This window comes from Colobus angolensis, unplaced genomic scaffold, assembly GCF_000951035.1.
Source record: "Colobus angolensis palliatus isolate OR3802 unplaced genomic scaffold, Cang.pa_1.0 Scaffold151, whole genome shotgun sequence".
Classification (NCBI taxonomy): domain Eukaryota; kingdom Metazoa; phylum Chordata; class Mammalia; order Primates; family Cercopithecidae; genus Colobus; species Colobus angolensis.
Window position 1 is genome coordinate 1,509,639 of NW_012114611.1, and position 22,937 is coordinate 1,532,575.

At 42.4% G+C, this 22,937-nt stretch overlaps 1 protein-coding gene across 2 annotated transcripts in view; it reads right to left on the minus strand.

Annotated features, from left to right (window-relative positions):
* The window catches only part of SPATS2 (spermatogenesis associated, serine-rich 2), a 185,234-nt gene that overhangs the window by 50,179 nt on the left and 112,118 nt on the right, over nucleotides 1-22,937 (minus strand). For both annotated transcript variants that reach the window (XM_011936178.1, XM_011936177.1), the window contains exon 4: nucleotides 3,018-3,097. In XM_011936178.1, coding sequence (XP_011791568.1) covers nucleotides 3,018-3,097 — 80 coding nt within the window. The remainder of the gene's footprint in view (nucleotides 1-3,017; nucleotides 3,098-22,937) is intronic.

Consider the following 22,937-nt stretch of genomic DNA (forward strand, 5'->3'; position numbering starts at 1 on the left):
CGCCCGTCTCGGCCTCCCAAAGTGCTGGGATTACAGGCTTGAGCCACCGCGCCCGGCATGAAGGTGAAATATTTTTAAAATGGCAAGCTTACATAAGACCAATCTTTTTGTTTGGGTTTTTTGGTTTTGTTTGAGACAGTCTTGCTGTCACCTAGGCTGGAGTTCAGTGTTGTGATCTCGGCTCACTGCAGCCTCGACCTCCCAGGCTCAAGCAATCCTCCTGCCTCAGCCTCCTGAGTAGCTGGGACCACAGGCATGTGCCACCACATCCAGCTATTTTTATTTTTTGTAAAGATGAGGTCTCACTATGTTGCCTAGGCTGATTTCAAACTCCTGAGATCAAGGGATCCTCCCACCTCAGCCTCCCAAAAGTGCTGGCATTACTGGGCTTAATGGCACTGTGTGGTAAAACCCTTGTGTTACTGAGACTGGCAAAACATGCCACAGTTACCTATTAATAGTTCAAGCTCACTATTCTGGTTTTTAGTACCCTCTAGGGATTTCCCTTACTTCTTATATTCAGCTATACATTCAAAATTATGTATATTATCTTTCATCCCGTATTTCTAGGTGTTTTTTTTTTGAGACGGAGTTTTACTCTTGTTGCCTAGGCTGCAGTGCAATGGCGTAATCTCGGCTCACAGCAACCTCCACTTCCCGGATTCAAGCAATTCTCCTGCCTCAGCCTCGTAAGTAGCTGGGATTACAGGCATGTGCCACTATGCTCACCTAATTTCTTTTTTGTATTTTTAGTAGAGACGGGGCTTCTCCATGTTGGTCAGGTTGGTCTCAAACTCCCGACCTCAGGTGATCTGCCCACCTCGGCCTCCCAAAGTGGTGGGACTACAGGCATGAGCCACCGCACCCGGCTATTTCTAGGTATTTTATATTTAAAAATGTCTTCAGGTCGGGGGCGCTGAGGCAGGAGAATCGCTTGAACCTGGGAGGCGGAGGCTGCAGTGAGCCGAGATTACGCCACTGCACTCCAGCCTGGGCAACAGAGGGAGACTCTGTTTCAAAAAATAAAAATAAAAACAAAAATAAAAAAACCATACAAGTGAGAAGGTATACAATCTGTAATTCAACGAAGGCTAATACATTTTTGAGATGAGCAACTTAATATGTATCAATCATAGTAATGATCCCTAAAAAATGGAAGTGTAGGCAAAACTTAACAGACTCCGCCAGGAGTGGTGGCTCAGGCCTGTAATTCCAGCACTTTGGGAGGCCGAGGCGGGTGGATCACGAGGTCAGGAGATCGAGACCATCCTGGCTAACATGGTGAGACGCCCCCTCTATTAAAAATATAAAAACTTAGCCAGGCGTGGTGGCATGTGCCTGTAGCCCCAGCTACAAGGGAGGCTGAGGCAGGAGAATCACTTGAACCCAGGAGGCAGAGGTTGCAGTGAGCTGAGATCATGCCACTGCACTCCAGCCTGGATGACAGAGTGAAACTCCGTCTCATTAAAAAAAAACAAAAAAAAACACCACCAAACTTACAGACTCTACGATAAAGGTAAGGTTCTGATAATTTAAAAATACGAGTATGTATAGTACTCAACCACTGTACAGGACTCCATAGTCAACAATTATTTTTTAAAATAAGACAGAGAGGCCGGGTGCGGTTGCTCATGCCTATAATCCCAGCACTTTGGGAGCCGAGGCGGGCAGATTGCTTGAGGTCAGGAGTTTGAGACCAGCCTGGCCAACATGGCAAAACCCCGTCTCTATTAAAAATAAAAAAACTATCCAGGCATGGTGGCACATGCCTGTAGTTCCAGCTACTCAGGAGGCTGGGACATGAGAATCACTTGAATTCGGGAGGCGGAGGCTAAAGGGAGCTGAGATTGTGTCACTGCACTCCAGCCTGGGCGACAAAGCAAGACTCTGTCTCAAAAAAATAAAAAAAGACAGAAAGCACATAAAGCTTTTGTTTTATGTTTTTCTCAGTATAGCTCGTTGAGGGTTACATTACTAAAACCACTTGGTTTTCTTCCAAAAGAATGCTCCTTAGAAGATCTACTTCTGGCCGGGTGTGGTGGCTATCCCAGCACTCTGGGAGGCTGAGGTGGGTGGATTACTTGAGGCCAGGAGTTCGCGACCACCCTGGCCAACATGGAGAACCTTGTCTCCACTACAAATACAAAAATTAGCTGGGCATGGTGGTGCACCCCTGTAATCCCAGCTACTCAGGAGGCTGAGGCACGAGAATCACTTGAACCCAGGAGGCAGAGATTGCAGTGAGCTGAGATCATGCCACTGCACTCCAACCTGGGTTGGACTCTGTCTCAAAAAAACCCACAAAAGACCTATTTCTTGTCTTGGCTCTGAAGCCTCCTGGACTTAAGAATGCTCTTCAAGTACTTGGGAAGATCCTATTCAGATTGTTCCTTAAGAAGTGTTGCCAAGTGAGATACACTCAGGCATATAAATATTAATAAACTAATTAATACTGAATATCTTCAAGAGAATTTAGAATTAATATACATAGAGATAGGCAAAGAAAATGTTTGCATTTAATAGGTTCTGTTAATAGGTTCTGTGCAATCAGAACCTATTTATGGCCATCACTCTCTGATATATAGTGGCATTGTTTTATTCTTAAAATTTCACTCTCGGCCAGACATGGTGGCTCACGCCTGTAGTTCCAGCACTTTGGGAGGCCAAGGTGGGCGGAACACAAGGTCAGGAGATCAAGACCATCCTGGCTAACATGGTGAAACCCCGTCTCTACTAAAAATACAAAAAAAAAAATGAGCCGGGCGTGGTGGCGGGCGCCTGTAGTCCCAGCTACTCAGGAGGCTGAGGCAGGAGAATGGTGTGAACCCAGGAAGGGGAGCTTGCAGAGAGCCGAGATCACACCACTGCCCTCCAGCCTGGGTGACAGAGCGAGATTCCCCAAAAAAAGAAAAAAAAAAATTTCACTCTCATAATAAGTTTGTGGTAGCCACTAGTCATATTAGTACCTAACTTTTCCTATAACAGTCAAGTTTACCATCCATAGTGACTAGTCTTACCTTCTCTTTCATGTTCTCAAAAGCTCCTCCCTGGGCCAGTACAGTATTGGACTGCAAATCAAAGATGAATCGTGATGAATCTGAAAGAATAAGAAAGGAAAAATATATTCAACATGATTCAAATGTAATCCATCCCTAAGACAGAACGGCCAAGACTGGCTGCTTTTGTCCCATAAAACAATTAACAGCTTAGTTGCTATTTGGCAAATTCTGTTACATAGATAACTTATAACTGCCTTCTGAATTAAACTTATAATACAAAATTTTAATTTTAATAAAAACTGTCACAGCTTGAGGTAAACACTAAATACATCAACTATATTAGACTGTCCTGTAATCCTTGATATTGTTGTTAATTATCCCACCTTAAGGTCCTCTAAAAATGTTGCAAGTAAATAGCTCCCCATGGTAAAATTTAACACTAAAGAATCTGAAAATGTGAGTGGGATGGAAGCTTCTGTAGCATTAATAACACAAAGTAATTTCCTCTTCTAGATAGAACCATACATGTTATGTTTGTAGACTATAAACCCGTGAATACATTCATGTGTGTGTCCCTAATACAAAGCTTGATGAAGCAAGGTATCCAAGTTGTAGGTTATAGAAAAACTCAGTTCAATATGATTGATTACAAAAAAAGATTCTGGTTTCTCTGTACTTACAAAGAAAAAGGCCATATGCAAATTTAATCAGTTTCTTTACCCCTGACTATGTGATCAATAAATTACTTCAGTTTTAATACTCAATAGCTTTGTTTTAACCCAGTAAGATACAATCTCAGGAGATGGTTAAAGTGCTTTTCAAATTCTGATGTGCATACTTACCACCTAGGGAATCTTATGCTAAAATGTAGGTTGTGATTCAGCAGTCTGGCCTGTGGCAGGAGATTTTTACTCCCAGGTGATAACAATATTACTGATCTCTGCACTGTACTTGGAAGTAGCTTAGTAACAGAATTTCAACAAGGCAAGTAAAAGGAAAAATATTGAGAAAAGGGGTACAAAAAAACCACGGTAATAGTCTAGTACACTTTCCAAATTATTTTGCTGTTATTACAGATATGTTTCAATTAAATATTCTTTCACGGCTTAATCTTGAACCTTGAATTAATTTAGATCGAACTTTTGTTAATACTGGCCATTTCTAGACTGTTACTCAAATGAAAAATCGGGTAACACTTACACAAACTCAGTATTTAAGCTTGAGTTTTCTAGATGACTATAAATATGGTTAACTCCCAATTATCTTTATTAAATGAAAAGAGACACAGTCTACAAAAACAAAGATCTTATAAAACCAAAGCACTATTTAGAACCTTCTCAGAATTCCTATAGATCAGCTAAATGACATAACTCGAATGTTTTAATCTATCCTCCCCCAAAGAGTAATGAGCAGTGGGATGATATAGAGGACATCAATAATCCACTTATTCGTCAATCAAACCACCAATCTCTTTTAGGGAAAAGAGGGAACATAAAACAGCATTTTGCGTTCTATTACTAGCCTCTTATACACATCTAGCTCTGTTTTTTGTTTTGTTTTTTTTTCCTTTAACAACATACTAGTTGACACAAACTGCAAGGAAGACAAAGGGTAGGCTGGGTATGGTGGTTCACGCCTGTAATCCCAACATTTTGGGAGGCCAAGGCAAGTGGATCGCTTGAGCCCAGAAGTTCGAGAGCAGCCTGGGTAATATGATGAAACCCTGCCTCTACAAAAAGGAGAAAAATTAGCCAGACATGGTGGCATGTTTCTATAGTCCCAGCTAATTGGGAGGCTGAGGTGGGAAGACAGCTGTAGCCCAGGAGGTTGAGGCTGCAATGAGTTGTGAATGCACCACTGTACTCCAGCCTGGGTGACAGAGAGAGATCCTGTCTCAAGGAACAAACAAACAAAAAACAAAGGGTAGTTCTGCACACACTCAATTATTGGCCAAAACAAATTAGTATAATTAGGATTTATCTGGAATACTGTTAGGATAATGATTAAAAATACATAAAGCAGTTATTTCAGTCAGGATCCCAAACAGGAAGCGAATGGCATACTCAAACTGGGCAATCTTAATAGAGTTTAATAACAAGACTATTTTCAAATGTGCTAGCAGAGAGTAGGGAAACCACCCAAGATAGGGCTGTACCTCTTGTTATCGTTTTGCTGGCTTTTAAGCAATGTGCATTGCTAATTGAGACTTGAATGTGAGGAGGGAGCAGTTACAGGAGCCAAAGACAGAAAGGGCCCTTTTATTTTTGTTTCATCTGGTATAGAGAGGGCCAAAGGTCACACTCAAGCCCACAGCCACCTGTCAGAGAAAGATTAGAGGAATAAATGTTCCTACCTCACTCTCCTCCCTTCCTCTGAATTTCCTGCCAGTGTTGCCCAATGGCCAGCACTGGCCACTACTTACTTAAGCCAGAGGGCATGGGAGGCATTGAGATGGTCTATACAGGTCAGGAGGGCACAAATGACAATTTTGCATTTATATTCTATGACATGAGGTCACCAAAAAGAGAAAGCAATAATCTAACATCTTAATTTGTCTACTTACTAGCTGATATTGCCTTTTTAAACTTAAACCAACACCTCAAGTACATTCAAAACCTTACTTTAATCAACTGGAGCCTAAATGTCTCTTAGTATTATATAGAAAGTAATTTTTAATTCCTATCAGCAATAGTGATTTTTAAACTCTTATTTTTTCATGAAAAGAAAGCTTAAGATTTACCTGATTCTATTGGCAGGAAATAAGGCAGGATTTCATCTTTTTATTAATACTTAGCTGTGATACAAGAGCATGTATTCTATCAGAAATACATTTTTAAGGAAAAAGTGCTGTTAAATATTCTCTAATCTGGCCAGGCGCGGTGGCTCACGTCTGTAATCCCAGCACTATGGGAGGCCAAAACGGGTGGATCACGAGGTCAGGAGATCAAGACCATCCTGGCTAACACGGTGAAACCCCATCTCTACTGAAAATACAAAAAAATTAGCCGGGCATGGTGGTGGGTGCCCGCAGTCCCAACTACTCAGGAGGCTGAGGCAGTAGAATGGTGTGAACCTGGGAGGCGGGGCTTGCAGTGAGCCAAGATCACGCCACTGCACTCCAGCCTGGGCAACTGAGTGAGACTCCGTCTCAAAAAAAAAAAAAAAAAATCTCTCATCCTGGGTGTTCAGGTAAAAAAAAAAAATTCTCAGGCAAGATTCATAAAGAATATGAGGAAGCCTAGGCTGGGTACAGTGGCTCACATCTATAATCCCAGCACTTTGGGAGGCTGAGGCAGGTAGATACTGGAGGTCAGAAGTTCGAGACCAGTGAACATGGTGAAACCCCGTCTCTACTAAAAATACAAAAATTAGCCAGGCATGGTGGCACACACCTGTAATTCCAGCTACCAGGGAGGATGAAGCAAGAGAACTGCTTCAACCTGGGAGGCAGAGGTTGCAGTGAGCCGAGAATGTGCCACTGTATCCCAACCTGGGCGACAAAGCAAGACTCCACCTCAAAAAAAAAAAAAAAAAAAAAAAGAGAGGAAGCCTTGAGCTTGAGCTTTCTTATTTATTTCACTCACATCAGGAACCATTTCAGAAGGTTTTTTTTGGAATTACTTTTTTTTTTTTTTTTTTGGAGACTGTCTCGCTCTGTTGCCCAGGCTGGGAGTACAATGGTGTGATCTCGGCTCATTACAACCTCCGCCTCCCAGGTTCAAGCCATTCTCCTGCCTCAGCCTTTTGAGTAGCTGGGATTACAGGCATGCAATACCATGCTCGGCTAATTTTTGTATTTTTAGTAGAGTCAGGGTTTCACCATGTTGGTCAGGGCTGGTTGGAATTATTTCAAATAGCACACATTCAGATATATTTTAGAAAAAGTATGTTATTTACAGTACAAATGACATATTTGTAAATACTACGGGTTTTGTTATTGTTTTTGCTGGCTTCAAAAATTAGGCAAAAGTTGTTTTTAGGCACTGAGAATGACACAGAAATAGCTGAGCCTGATTATTCCATGTATTAAATCAAACTTGAACAGGTGTCTTGACAAGCTTTAAAACACAGTCTCATTCTGCTGTTAGTTTATAATTTAACCTGAAGATCATACTGTACTAAATGTTTTAGAATTTGGTTTAAAGTTATGATTATATTTATACCCAGAGTACATATTTATTTATTAAGAAAAAAAAAGAAAACAACACATGTGGCAAGAATGTGGAAAAACTGGAATTGAGGAGCACTGCTAGTGGAAATGCAAAATGGTACAGCCCCAATAAAACCACATGTTGGTTCATTAAAAGATAAAACATAGAACTACCATATGATCCAGCAATTCTGCTTCTTGGTATACATACAAAAGAAAGGTCACCAAGGTCTCTAAGAGGTGTTTTGTATATCCATGTACTGCTGCAGGCATTGAGATACACTAGGATGTAACAGTGAACAAGACACATGCCCTCTTAAGAGTTTTACAGTCTAGTGCAAGAGACTGGTAAAAAAATGAATAACCATCTCAATATAACAACAATCCGTTGATTTATCAAACTGTATGATACTAAATACATAAGCTAGACCTTCACAATAACACTATTGTGGAGTGAAAATTATTAAAAGCTCACCACCTTGGGTCCTATCTAAAGAGGTTTGGCAGAGCTAACATGAACACACAGTAAGGCCCTTAGATGCACTGAAGTGAATTTGATACAATTATTCATGAGCAGATTATTTCTATCACAGAAAACCCTGTGCTCAAATTCTAGGCTGCTCACTACAGAGACAAGTGTAGGTATATTTTAGAAAAAGTATGTTATTTACAGTACAAATGACATATTTGTAAATACTATGGGTTTTGTTATTGTTTTTGCTGGCTTCAAAAATTAGGCAAAAGTTGTTTTTAGGCACTGAGAATGACATAGAAATAGCTGAGCCTGAGGTGGTGGAACCCAAGTCTAAGGATCTCATGGGGGCTACTGAATTTGTATCCAAATTCAACAACCAAAAACTTAACAGTTTTGGATTGCTTGTATCTTTCTTTTGTTAACATAATGGCAAATTATTCCCTCTGACAAGCGAGGAGAAAAATGGAATTATAATCCCTCCCAGAATATCTTCTCTTAATCTTATATTGATGAGAAAATCAGTCATGGTACTACTCCTTGCTCAAAGTCACACAGTAAATCCTACTGTAGAATCAAAGTGAGTCCAGGTTTTAGGCTTTACACTAGTGCTGTGTAACTCATCAAATATACTAGTTCTCAAGTTGCTATTATTTTAACAGTATCTTGAGATATAGTCTTTCTTCTAAGGATCTCAGATTCTTGCTATAATCTACTGATATGCCTTACACATACATAAAGCAAGGTGAGTAACAATATTATTCACATTTTGATGGCAGCAGCCACTCCAGATGGCCTGCTGCTGCCATCACACTGGCTTCAGCAAGGAGGCGCCACTAGGCCACCAGGGATACACACTCAGTGGAGCCTGAAAGTGGGCAGGGGGTGGGGGTGGGGGAGCAGGAGCCCTACCTCTTCTGAGTTGGGGCAGGAACTCCCCAGGTGCCACTGCCAAAACTGGCTGTAGACTCAGACCTCCCGCTCCATGAACCAGGCAGGAGACCCCATCTCCCAGCTGCAGCTGCCCAAACTATAGCTGCGCACTCAGGCATCCCTGTACTCTTGAGGCCACAGGAAGGCCTCCCTGCCCTCACAGGCTAGGAAGTGCCTGCTCCTGCTGTCTGGCTTCTCTCTGCTATCTGCGCCTGCTCCGGTCTCAGCCAAGTTGGCTGAGCCAGGGTGCTATGAATGGCAGCAGGAGACAAGTAAGTTCTGGGCAGAAGGGAACAGGTCCCTGGTTAGGCCCCACCTTCAGGCCAGGGAGGGCCTTCTGAAGGCTGGGGGCCAGGCTGCTAGTCCAGCATACTCGGGTAGGGACTTGTGGTGCCTTTTCCAGGCCCACCCATGGCCACCCACGGACCAACTGGCACACACTTTCTCCCCTCTGAGGTCGACAAAGGTCCCTGGCTCAGCCAGAGCGGGGCAGGGATGGAGAGAAGACAGGGACAACCTGCTGCAGAGAGAAGCCACATTCTCCGCTGAGAGCTGCAGAGACAATGGGATGACCTGCTGACAGAGAGGAACCATCCTCTACAGAGCCTCCTCTCTGTTGAGAGCTGAACACTCTGTAGGAGATGACCTGCCTACGGAGAGGAGGTACCCACTGTGGGTCTCCGCTGAGCTGTTGTAACACTCAATAAAGCTCCTCTTCATCTTGTTCACCTTCTACTTCTTTGCATACGTCATTCTTCCTGGATGCAGGACAAGAACTCAGGCAAAGGCATCACTGGCCACAGAGGTTTCTGGCCAGAAAAGTGACAGCCCAAAGATCCCGTAACAATTTCACCATGGCCAAAGAAAGACCAGAAGAGGTAAGATCCAGTGAAATACAGGTAAAGCCCAGAAGTCTAGATAATCCGACAAGTATGATTATTATTTGACATATTTTCTCTAATGGTATCAACTTCCTCCTAAAAAGCAAAAAGTAAGCTCAAGAGCAGAGCCTATGTAAGTGCCAACTCTTACAGAAATGGTATCTCATGAACAATTAAACAACCCGAAGTTCTCCTTCAGACTGAAGACAGCCAATACTGGACCATAAAGCAAAGTGACCGCTTGCCTGGAATTGCTTTGTCTCAAGCCAAGTTTGAGAATAATCCACATGTAAGTCACCAATAAAATTACAAGTGGAGTTCAGTTTCTTCATGTGCACTAATGGCAAATGTGGGGACTGGGGTTATATTGTACAAATATAAGTGCAAAGAAAAGGAAGTTATTGTCACAAGAAATAGTAGTTAAGGCCTATTCAGAACTTCACAACTAAAGATGCTGGCTGGGTGTGGTGGCTCACACCTGTAATCCCAGCACTTCCGGACGCCAAGATAGGAGTATCACCTGAGGCCAGGAGCTTGAGACCTGCCTGGGCAACACAGCTAGACCCCATTTCTATACAAAATTTAAAAGTAGCTGGGCATGGTGGCATGCATACTTGGGAGGCTGAGGCAAGAGCATTGCTTGAGCCCAGGAGTCTGAGGTTGCAGGGAGCTATGAGTATGCCACTGCACTCCAGCCTGGGCAACAGAGCAAGACCCTGTCTCAAAAATTAAAATAAATAAAATAAATAAAAAAGACAAAACCACAAAAAACAAAAACTAAAGATACCACTAACTTTAATTTCCTGGGTGGTAAATCTGCCAACTTACCACTTATTGGAGGAAATATGACTTTTTTTTTGGGAACAGGTCCCCCAAAATCTGGCCATAAATAAAATCTCTGCAGCACTGTGATACGTTCATGATGGCCATAACGCCCACGCTGGAAGGCTGTGGGTTTACCAGAATGAGGGCAAGGAACACCTGGCCTGCCCAGGGCGGAAAACCACTTAAAGGCATTCTTAAACCACAAACAAGAGCATAAGTGATCTGTGCCTTAAGGACATGCTCCTCCTGCAGATAACTAGCCCAACCCATCCCTTTATTTCAGCCCATCCCTTCGTTTCCCATAAGGGATACTTTTAGTTAATCTAATATCTACAGAAAAAATGCTAATGACTGGCTTGCTGTTAATAAATACGTGGGTAAATCTGTTTGGGGCTCTCAGCTCTGAAGGCTGTGAGACCCCTGATTTCCCGCTTCACACCTCTATATTTCTGTGTGTGTGTGTCTTTAATTCCTCTAGCACCACTGGGTTAGGGTCTCCCAGACCGAGCTGGTCTCAGCAAGTGGTGTCCATCGTGTGGGCTTGAATCCAGGTCAAAGGGTCGCCAGAGTGACTGTTAGAGAATCTGGAACTAGCTGGAGGACACCCGAGTACTCTTAAAGCAAACCCCGTGGTGAGTAAGAAGGGGAGCTTGGAAGCATCAGGGTAACGATGGGACAAGTGTGGGGTCTGGTTCGTTCCACCTTGGAACTTTTTCACACTGATGATGAGGAGGAAGGAGAGTATAACGAAGTAACAGAAGAGGTTATAGAGCAGGTTTGTTTGCCAGCTAAAGCGGCAAAGGAGGGAGAGGTTCATTCTTACCCTTCTGCGCCCCCTCATTATTATTTTGAAGAAAAAGACCCTCCAGATCTTTCTTTTCCAGAGAACACTGGGTGAAAAGTATTTGCCCCAGTGACTGTTTGAGCAGCCCCTCAAGTGACCCCTCTTAGTTCTATTCAGGCAGGAATTCAGCAAGCTAGACGAGGGTGATTTAGAAACGGTAGTTCCCTGTTAGAATACACCCCCCAGATCGACAGGGAAATATAGCTACATTTGAGCCATTTCCTTTTAAATTACTCAAATAATTTAAACAAGCTATAAATCAATCAGTATGGACCAGGTTCTCCTTTTGTAATGGGACTGTTAGAGAATGTTGCTGTTTCCAGTCAGATGATTCCTACTGACCGGGATGCTCTTACTCGAGCTTGTCTAACGCCTGCTCAGTTCTTACCATTTAAAACTTGGTGGGCAGATGAAGCTTCCATTCAGGCTGCTCGCAATGCCCAGGCCCAACCTCAAATATAACTGCAGACTAACTTTTGAGGGTTGGCGGCTGGGCTGGTTTAGATGCATAAGTGGTCATGCAGGATGATGCCATAGAACAGCTTAGAGGAGTGTGCATTAGAGCTTGGGAAAAAAATCACTTCATGTGGAGAACAATACTCTTCCTTTAGTGCTATAAAACAGGGACCAAAAGAACCATATGTGGATTTTATAGCTCAGTTACAGGAGTCTCTTAAAAAAAGTGATTGTAGGATATAGTGCTGCAGTTATTAGCTTTCAACAATGCTAATCCCAATTGCCAGGATGCTCTGTGACCTATCAGAGGGAAAGCACATTTAGTTGATTATATCAAGGCCTGTGATGGTATTGGAGGTAATCTGCATAAGGCTACTCTGCTAGCACAGGCAATGGCAGGACTGAGAGTGGATAAAGGAAATACTCCATTTCCTGGAGTTTGTTTTAACTGTGACAAGCAAGTCCATAAAGCTCAAATAAATAGAATAGATCCAGAGAAGACTCCAGATTTTCTCATTTTTTCAACTCAGCATTCACCTACTGGTGTTATTGTCTAAGAACAGGACTTAGTAGAGTGGCTTTTTCTTCCATATACTAATTCATGGACTCTAACTCCTTATTTAGATCAAATTTCTACTATGATAGGAATTGGGAGAACTCGGATTGTCAAATTACATAGATATGATCCTGGAAAAATTATTATCCCTCTCATGAAAGCACAAATATAGAAAGCTTTTATAAAAAGCTTCTTATTGGCCGGGCGCGGTGGCTCACGCCTGTAATCCCAGCACTTTGGGAGGCCGAGACGGGCGGATCACGAGGTCAGGAGATCGAGACCATCCTGGCTAACATGGTGAAACCCCGTCTCTACTAAAAAATACAAAAAACTAGCCGGGCAAAGTGGCGGGCGCCTGTAGTCCCAGCTACTCGGGAGGCTGAGGCAGGAGAATGGCGTAAACCCGGGAGGCAGAGCTTGCAGTGAGCTGAGATCTGGCCACTGCACTCCAGCCAAGGAGACAGAGCGAGACTCCGTCTCAAAAAAAAAAAAATAAAAAAATAAAAAAAAAAATAAAAAGCTTCTTATTCTGGATTGAAGAGTAAAGTTTTCCAGACGCCCTACAAAAACCGGAGATTGTAGCTGTAATTGAAGTACTGACTGTTTTTGATATGCCTATTAATGTGATTTCTGATTCTTCATACATGGTTCATTCCATATAGTTAATTGAAAACGCTCAGTTACAATTTCATACAGAGGAACAACTGATAACAAAAACAAAAAAGGGGGAGAAACAGGGATTATGGGACAGCCCATAAACAGTTGAATCTAGCATTATTAACTTTAAATTTTTTGAGCCTGCCCAAAGGCCAGATGTTATCAGCAGCTGAACAGCATCTACAGATACCAGCTGCAAAGACAGACACAGAACAACTGGTTTGATGGAGAGATCCGATAACAGTAAGTTGGGAAATCAGTAAAATAACAACTTGGGGTAGAGGTTATGCTTGTGTTTCTCCAGGTCAAAATGAACAGCCGTTTTGGATACCATCAAGACACCTGAAACCTTATCATGAGCCAGATGCCGAGGAAGAGATTCCAGGAGGATCCCGAGGACCCCCCAGTTGCAGTCATGTCAAGACTGATGCTGAGGAGGACCCCAGCTGTCACAAGCAACACCCATTGAACACAGCCACCCACCTGAGGACAGATCAAGAAGCTGTCACAGATGGCGGAAGAAAACCTGAGGAAAGCGCGACAACTAGTCACAATGACTAACCTAATGGTAGCTATGATAGCGGTGATCACCATTGCCATGAGTATTCCTTCAACAAGGGCTGACACAGAGAACAATTATACCTATTGGGCATATTTATCAATCTTAGCTGGCAATAATGCCTGGATGTAATCACTCTATGACACAGTTACACATGCTTTCTGATCTTAGTATTTACCATAATAAATCTGCTCCAATAACTGAGGCATACCACCCTCAAAAACCTATTTGTAAACAGGACTGGACCCAGTTAGAAAAAATGAACATACTTGTTTAGGAAGATTGCATTGCAGAACAGGCCCAAAAAATCACGCTGCACGATTCCTATGGAATCATTATTAATTGGTCCTCTAAGGGGATGTTTAGCTTGATTGCACCTCTCAGTCTGCATGCCATGGCCACACTGTGTTCAGATGGTCTGAACAAAATGGTAAGATGGTAGAAATGATAAGAAGTATGGCAAAAGTTCCTATTATCTGGAACCATGATGGTATAGTGGCACTTCAACCTCAAATGATATGGCCGTTGTAGGAGCTAAACATAAGGATTTGTGGAAACTATTAATAGCTCTTAATAATATCAAAATTTGGGAAAGAATAAAAAAGCATCTAGAAGGACACTCTGCAAACTTTGTTTTTGGATATTGCAAAACTAAAAAAAAAATATTTAAAACATCCCAGGCACACCTGACCTTAATGCCAGGAACTGGAGTGCTTAAAGGAGCTGCAGACAGATTAGCAGCTAGTAACCCATTAAAATAGATAAAACACTTGGAAGCTCTGTGATTTCAATGATGATTGTGCTTTTAATCTGTGTTGTTTGTCTCTGTATAGTCTGCAGATGCAGATCCTGACTCCTGCGAGAAGTAGCTCACCATGACAAAGCTGCCTTTGCTTTTATCCCTTTAAAAATCAAAGGGGGACACGTTGGGAACAGGCCCCTCCCCGCCAAAAAAAAAATCTGGCCATAAACAAAAACTGCAGCACTGCGACATGTTTATGATGGCCATAACGCCCACGCTGGAAGGTTGTGGGTTTACGGGAATGAGGGCAAGGAACACCTGGCCCACCCAGGGCGGAAAACCACTTAAAGGCGTTCTTAAACCACAAACAATAGCATGAGCAATCTGTGCCTTAAGGACATGCTCCTGCTGCAGATAACTAGCCCAACCCATCCCTTGATTTCGGCCCATCCCTTCATTTCCCATAAGGGATACTTCTAGTTAATCTAATATCTATAGAAACAATGCTAATGACTGGCTTGCTGTTAATAAATACGTGGGTAAACCTCTGTTAGGGCTCTCAGCTCTGAAGACTGTGATACCCCTGATTTCCCACTTCACACCTCTATATTTCTGTGTGTGTGTCTTTAATTCCTCTAGTACTGCTGGGTTAGAGTCTCCCCGACCGAGCTGGTCTTGGCAGTTTTGGTAGGAAATAAAATATTTATGAAAAAGAGAATGAGTAAATAACAGGGAATCAAGTTTGGAAGGGAACCAAATCAGTGCAAATCAGGGAAATTTAGAAAAATATGTTAAAATGCCATTTTGTAGGACTTCTAGTCTGCTTTAATACTACCATAGTATGTTACTGTAGCCTTTTGAAATGCTAACACTTTTATACACATCTAATTCTTTATAACTTATTTAAGAATAACACCATCTTTGTTGCCAATGGCCAGACTACACATATCCTCTCAGTACGTTGTAAGCATATCAACTGACGGTTCATCAATCAGTCTTCTATCAGGTGACTACTGCAACTCACAGGTTCAGAAGAAATCCACGCTTGTCCAATTGCCAGTCAATCTGCTGCAATGCAAGAAAGCAGCCTTTTATCTTCCTGTTATTTCTGCTTTCATTTGTCTATAGTCTCAACAGCTGATGAAATTTTTTCCTTACTTTGCTCCTTTGGGTGCCATTTCAACTATATTCTGAAGGATGCTGTGCCTCTTCTTACGAGACAAAGCACTTAAACCAGGAAGTTTACAAACTTCTAGAATGAGTTCTGACTTTTCCAGGTAGAGCTTGATGGAAACATCAGGGTTTTTATGGGAAGGAGGTAGACAAGCAATTAAATCCTACCTTACTCTCCCTCACAGATTTCCTGAGTTTTCAGGGCAACAGAATAAGCTTTTAATTGTTAAATTCCAAAAATTATTATTATTATTATTATTTTTAGAGAAGTTTCACTCTTGTTGCCCAGGCTGGAGTGCAATGGTGATCTTGGCTCACTGCAACCTCTGCCTCCCACATTCAAACGATTCTCCTGCCTCACCCTCCCAAATAGCTGGGATTACAGGCATGTGCCACCATGCCTGGCTAATTTTGTATTTTTAGTAGAAACGAGGTTTCATCATGTTGGGCAAGCTGGTTTCGAACTCTTGACCTCAGGCGGTCTGCCTGCCTCGACCTCCCAAAGTGCTGGGATTACAGGCGTGAGCCACTGCACCCAGCTAAGTTCCAAGAACTATTGAGGGTCTCACTGTTTAAAAGGTTTGTTCTGATTCCTGTCAATTCCTCCAAGTCAGTCCACCTTTCACAAACCTTAGTGCAACAGGAAAAGTTCCCTTGCCCCCCATCGCAGGGCGTGCAATGGGGGTGTGGCTCACTTCTTTAGTGCCCTGCTGCTCAAACCTCTAGGGAAGCATACGGACAGGCAGTGTCTAGGGGTGAATGTTTACAGCTGAAGCCCCAGTGGGTGTGTGTTACAGGATGCTCTTTCAGTTTAGCGACCTACCGTCCATAGGTTGCCTGTGTTGTGTCGATTAGACCCGTCTTATCACAAGGACAGAGTGATTTCTGTATCCTGGGGTTTCTTGCCTTGTTGTACCAGAAGAATCAGACTAACACATGAGCTTGGAGAGTAAGTGCAAAGTTTTATTGAGTGGAAGTAGCTCTCAGCAGATGGGGGAGCCACAAAGGAGATGGTTTTTCCCTGGAGTCGGGCCACTAGGTGGCCCAGGCTCTCCTCCTACTGCCCCAGCCAAACTCCACGTCATTCTGCCGGTCAGTGACCTGCTGGCGTGCTGGTGGCTGTTGGTGCATTCCTCTCTACCTACAGCAGCCCATGTGTTCCTCCCCTGATGTGCTCCTCTCCAGGTCGAGCCACCTGTGTGTCTTCCTGCTAGGGTCTCTGAGTTTCTATAGGCATAGGATGGGGGCGTGGCAGGCCAGAGTGGTCTTGGGAAATGCAACATTTGGCCAGGAAAACAAAAATGCCTATCCTCACCTAGGTCGTAGGCCTGGGATGGAGCCCTAGCCAAGGACCACGCCCTTCCGCCCTTCAATATCATTCAATGGGACCACGGCCCTTCCCTTCCCAGCACTTCCCTCCCTGACTTCCATATCATTAGTACTATACTCTAGAGAACAGCCAGGAGGCAATGATATTGACTTTAATGCCCACTCTTCTGTCTCCAGGACACCTCTTATTAGTCTGGAATTCGTTTTCCTACATATGAAATGAAATGTAGTTTTAAAAAAATTCTTGGCCGGGCGCGGTGGCTCAAGCCTGTAATCCCAGCACTTTGGGAGGCCGAGACGGGCGGATCACGAGGTCAGGAGATCGAGACCATCCTGATGAACACGGTGAAACCCCATCTCTACTAAAAAATACAAAAAAACTAGCCGGGCGAGGTGGTGGGCGCCTGTAGTCCCAGCTACTCGGGAGGCTGAGGCAGGAGAATGGCGTAAACCCGGGAGGCGGAGCTTGTAGTGAGCTGAGATCCGGCCACTGTACTCCAGCCTGGGCGATAGAGCGAGACTCCGTCTCAAAAAAAAATAAATAAATAAATAAATAAAAATAAAAAAATTCTTTCCTCTTCCTCCCTTTCAGATTCTTAAGAAGTCTACCAGGCCGGGCGTGGTGGCTCACGCCTGTAATCCCAGCACTTTGGGAGGCCAAGGCGGGTAGATTGCCTGAGGTCAGCAGCTTGAAACTAGTGTAGCCAAAATGGTGAAACCCCATCTCTACTAAAAATACAAAAAAAACTAGCCAGGTTTGGTGACATGCACCTGTAATCCCAGCTATTCGGGAGGCTGAGGCAGGGGAACTGCTTGAACCAGGGAGGTGGAGGTTGCAGCGAGCCGAGATTGGAGGTAGAGGTTGCAGTGAGCTGAGATTGCGCCACGGCACTCCAGCCTGGGCTACAGAGCAAGAACAACAACAACAACAAGAATTCTACCAGTATACCAGTAAAGAAATTCAGTTGTAATTTTTTTGTAGCAACAAGAATACTCAAAGAAATTCAATTATGTAAGTCAAAAAGTTAAAAGTATCTTTAATGTTTCCTTTCGTTATAATTCATACAACTTAAGCATATATCCCTAAATATTATGGTTTAGTTTTACCTTTATCTATAAAGGAATAACCCTGTATGCATTTTATTTTTGGCATGCATTTGGATTTTTGCTCAACATCATGTTGTAAGACTCATGTTATGTTCTTGCAAGTAAAGGCATTTTATTCATTTTCATATGGTTTGACTGTGCATCCCCACCCAAATCTCATCTTGTAGCTCCCATAATTCCCACGTGTTTTGGGAGACAGCCAGTGGGAGATGACTGGATCACGGGGGCGGGTCTTTCCCATGCTGCTCTTGTGATAGTGAATGGGTCTCATGAGATCTGATGGTTTCAAAAACGGGAGTTCCTCTGCACAAACTCTCTCATTGCCTGCTGCAAAAAGAGATACACATAAGATGTGACTTGCTCCTCCTTGCCTCTGCCATGATTGGGAGGCCTCCCCAATCACGTGGCGCTGTAAATCCAATAAACCTCTTTCTTTTGTAAATTGCCCAGTTTCGGTTATGTCTTTATCAGCAGCAGGAAAACGGACTAACACAATCACTGAATAATATTTCGTATGATTATGACATTATTTATTTATCTATTCTGCCAGTGATGGACAACCAGGTATTAAAACTCAAACTTCCAGTTAACTAAGATCAGTACAGAATAGCTAGTAAGAATCTGGACAGTGAGGAATGGGAAATGATTTCTTATTTTAACTCTGTTTCATTTCATACATAATAGTACTAATTCCAGTTTAGATCTGAGAGAAGTTGTTTGTTGTTATAAAAGACTTTGCTTTGGATGTTCCTTCTAGAACTGTAAAATAGTGAATGCTTTCCCTCTCCACCCATCTACCTTGCTTCAAAGTACAGAAATGAATAGGTCAATCCTAATCGCATGCTTTTGTCTCCAACTAAACCACGACCTTGCTCATAACACTACAGCACTGCAAAATCTGTCACTCTTCACTCATTAACCTTCGTGTGAATGATAATTAAACCTGTCAGATTCTTTTTTCTTAAACTGACTTATAAGTCAATAATCAACTTCAATCATAAATATTCCTGTCTCCAAATAATTGTTAAAATTATCACAAGGCAGCTTTAAGTGTGAAACTTGTGAAGATAAGAGACACTCTACTTAAGTAACACGCTTGTTTAAGCCTGTTCTGGGCAAATGAAATGTCCTCTTAAAAGTTATGCTGATATATAACACATGTATGGTGCAAATACATAAAGGATTATGGTCTGATAATTTATCACAAAGCAAATACCCAAGTACTACTACCCAGGTGAAGAAATAAAACACTGCTAGTACTTAGAAGTCTTCATCATGCCCCCTCTCCATCTCCCACTCACGAAAGGTAATCGCTCTCTGGACTTCCACTTCCTTTCTTTCTAATTCATACCACTTAAGCATACATCCCTAAATATTATGGTTTAGTCTTACCATTATCTATAAAAGGAATAGCCCTGTATGCATTTTATTTTTGGTGTGCATTTGGATTTTTGCTCAACGTCGTGTTGTAAGACTCATGTTAGGTTCTTACAAGTAAACGCAGTTTATTCGTTTTCATTTCTGAATAATATTTCACAGTATGACTATGCCATTATTTACTTATCTATTGTGCTAGTGATGGGCAACCGGGTTGCTTCCAGTTTTGGGACAATACAAACAATGCTGTTTTCAATATTCTTGTACAAGTGTTACGGTGTAGCTAGGAATGCACTTCTGTTGAATATATACAAAAATAGAACTAAATATGATATGTGTAGCTTCAACTTCAGTATATACTGTCAAACAGTTTTTCAAAGACGCTGTACCAATTTAGATTCTCACTAGCAGTATTTGAGATTTTTTTGTGTGTGTATGTGTGTGTGAGACAGTCTTGCTCTGTTGCTCAGGCTGGATGGAGTAGTGGTATGATCTCAGTTCACTGCAACCTCCACCTCTTGGGCTCAAGTGATTCTACTGTCTCAGCCTCCTGAGAAGCTGGGATTACAGGCGTGTGTTACTACGCCCAGAAAATTTTTGTATTTTTAGTAGAGACAGGTTTTTTGCCATGATGGCTAGACTGGTTTCAAACTCCTGAACTCAGGTGATTTGCCTATCTCAGCCTCCCAAAGTGCTAGGATTATACGTGTAAGCCACCATGCCCCACCAAGTTTCTATTGTTCCCCATAAACTCTTTGCTTTCATTATTATTATTATTATTATTTTTTGAGACAGGGTCTCACTCTGTCGCCCAGGCTGTGTGCGGTGGCACAATCACGGCTCACTGCCTCAACTACCCAGGCTCAAGCAATCCTCCAGCCTAAGCCTCCTGAGTAGCTGAGATTACAGTGGGATTACAGGCATACGCCACCATGCCTGGCTAATTTTTTACTTTTTGTAGAGACGGGGTTTCGCCGAGTTGCTCAGGCTGGTCTCAAACTCCTGAGCTCAAGGGATCTGACCACCTCAGCCTCCCAAAGTGCTGGGATTAAAGCCGTGAGACACCACGCCCGGCGCTGTTATTCTTTTCAATTTTAGTGATTCTGATATGAGATCAGTATTATAGTTATCTCATTAGGGTCTCAATTTGCATTTCACTTACTTCTTTTTTTTTTGAGACGGAGTCTCGCTCTGTCGCCCAGGCTGGAGTGCAGTGGCCAGATCTCAGCTCACTGCAAGCTCCGCCTCCCGGGTTTACGCCATTCTCCTGCCTCCGCCTCCCGAGTAGCTGGGACTACAGGCGCCCGCCACCTCGCCCAGCTAGTTTTTTATATTTTTTTAGTAGAGACGAGGTTTCACCGTGTTAGCCAGTATGGTCTCGATCTCCTGACCTCGTGATCCGGCCATCTCGGCCTCCCAAAGTGCTGGGATTACAGGCTTGAGCCACCGCGCCCGGCCCATTTCACTTACTTCTAAAGAGACTGAGTGCCTATATATATTATTAGCCATTTGGATATTCTCTTTCCTGACATGCCTATTCTTGCCCAGTTTCTGGAAAGGGGAGTTGTCTGTTTCTTATTGATTTGTTGTATTTCTCTGTCTGTTAAATATAATCCAAGTTTCTTCTCCCATTCTGTAACTTGCCTTTTCATTCTCTTAATTGTGCCTTTTGATGAACAGGTGTTCTTAATTCTATATGTAATAATGTACTGACATTAATTCTTTTCAATTCTGGTTAGTACATTTTATGTTTTATTTTAAAAGTCTTTCCTTAAGATAGTGGGAGAAAGTTGCTTCAAAATAAACCATCAGAGATGGGTGGAAACACAGACAAAAAAAAAGTCATATGCAGCTAATTATTGAACCTGAGTTACAGGTATATAGGAGTTCCTCATACTCTTCTACTTTTCATAATTTTAAACTTTTCAATAATAAATTTTTGGTTGGGGGGGCGGTTTTGAGACAGAGAGTCTTGCTCTGTCGCCTAGGCTGGAGTGCACTGGCGCAACCTTGGCTCACTACAAACTCAACCTCCTGGGTTTAAGTGATCCTCCCACCTCAGCCTCCCAAGAAGTGTGGACTAAAGGCATGCCCCACCATGCCCTGGGTAATTTTTAAAATTTTTTTGTAGAGATGGGATCTCACTGTGTTGCCCAGGCTGGTTTCAAACTCCTGGGCTCAAATGACCCTCCCAAAGTACTGGGATTACAGGTGTGAGCCACTGCACTCAGTCTAATCTCACTGAAATATATGTTACCTAGAGTAGTCAAATTCACAAAGACAGTAGGTAGAATGGTGGTTGCCAACAACTGGGAGGGAATGGTAAGTTACTGTTCAATGGGCATAGAGTTTCAGTTTTATAATATGAAAAGAGCTCTGGACATGAATGGCAGTAATGGTTGTACAACAATGGGAATGTACTAATGCCACTGAGTCATACACTTAAAAATGGTTAAAATACAAATTTTGGCCAGGCACAGTGGCTCACACCTGTAATCCAAGCACCCTGGGAGGCCAAGCCAGGAAGAGCACTTGAAACCTAAAACTTGAGACCTGCTTAGGCAACACAGTGAGATCCTGTCTCTACAACACAATTTTTTAAAAAAGTAGCCAGGTGCTATCCTATGGTCCCAGCTACTTAAGAGGCTAAGGCAGGATGATCGCTTGAGCTCAAATGTTTGAGGCTGCAGTGAGCTGACTGTGCCACTGCACTCCAGTCTGGTTGATGGAGCAAGGCTCTGTCTCAAAAGATAATAATAAAAAAAATAAAAATAAAAAGGGAACATTGGGTCTAACAGGTGAGAACTACTGAGTTACAGGAATTATAAATGGTCTCAAGTTTAAAAAGACTAAACAGACCACCATAACAGCAGCTGGCATTAATGAGTGCTTCATTCTGCTAGACACTATGAAGCAGCTCTACATGAATTATCTCAGTTAATGCTCTTGATATTCTACACATAAGTCTTCTGCGATCTTGCCATTTTACAGGAAAGGAAGAGGAGACCTAGAGCAGTAAAGAGACTTCCTAGCTTGCTAGGACAGCCTACGTAGCTAGTGACAGAGATGAAATTTAAAAATTGAGTTTGTCTGGTTCTAACAGTGTTTTATACCACTACTCATATTCACATTGCCTTTCTTATTTACCCTCAAAGTTTTTTAAAAAGAGGATGTCAAACAATTGTTCTTTATTCCCCTGAAGCTACAAAAGAGTATGATCTTAAATTAAGGCAGAAACAAATATGCTGAATGTAAGTTTAAAGTTTTGATGGGTAAGCAACAAAACACTGGAACAAGGCTAAGGCTAATGATGGTATGTCGCAAGTCTCTTCTGATTGCTCCTCAAGAAGATTATACACAACTAACTGTACTAGGTGGTTGGGACACACTCAAAAAAAAGGTAACTGAAGGAGATGATCTTATGGCATGATTATCACTAAGCAGAATTTAAGAAGTCTTGCTAACAGATAAGAACTAGAAGGTACACGAAAAGCAAATGCAGTTGATTTACCAGCTGGTGAGCCGCTCCTAAGTTATATTTTTCTTTCTCTGATCTCTCTTATTGTTTTAATTTGTACCAAAACCACAAATATAATTTACAACTTTGTTTGGAATTTAACTTTTAGAGAAAATAATAGACTTAAAACGGTATATAAATAATGTAAATGCTTCAGGTGGAAGTGAATAAAAGACTCAAAACATCTCTAGCAGTATCAATAAAACCAGTCTATTTCACATAGAAAAAAATTACTCCTAAAAATGAGAAACGGGGTCAGGTGTGGTGGGCTCATGCCTGTAATTCCAACACTTTGGGAGGCTGAGGCGGGAGGATCTCCTGAGGTCAGGAGTTCAAGACCAGCCTGGCCAACATGATGAA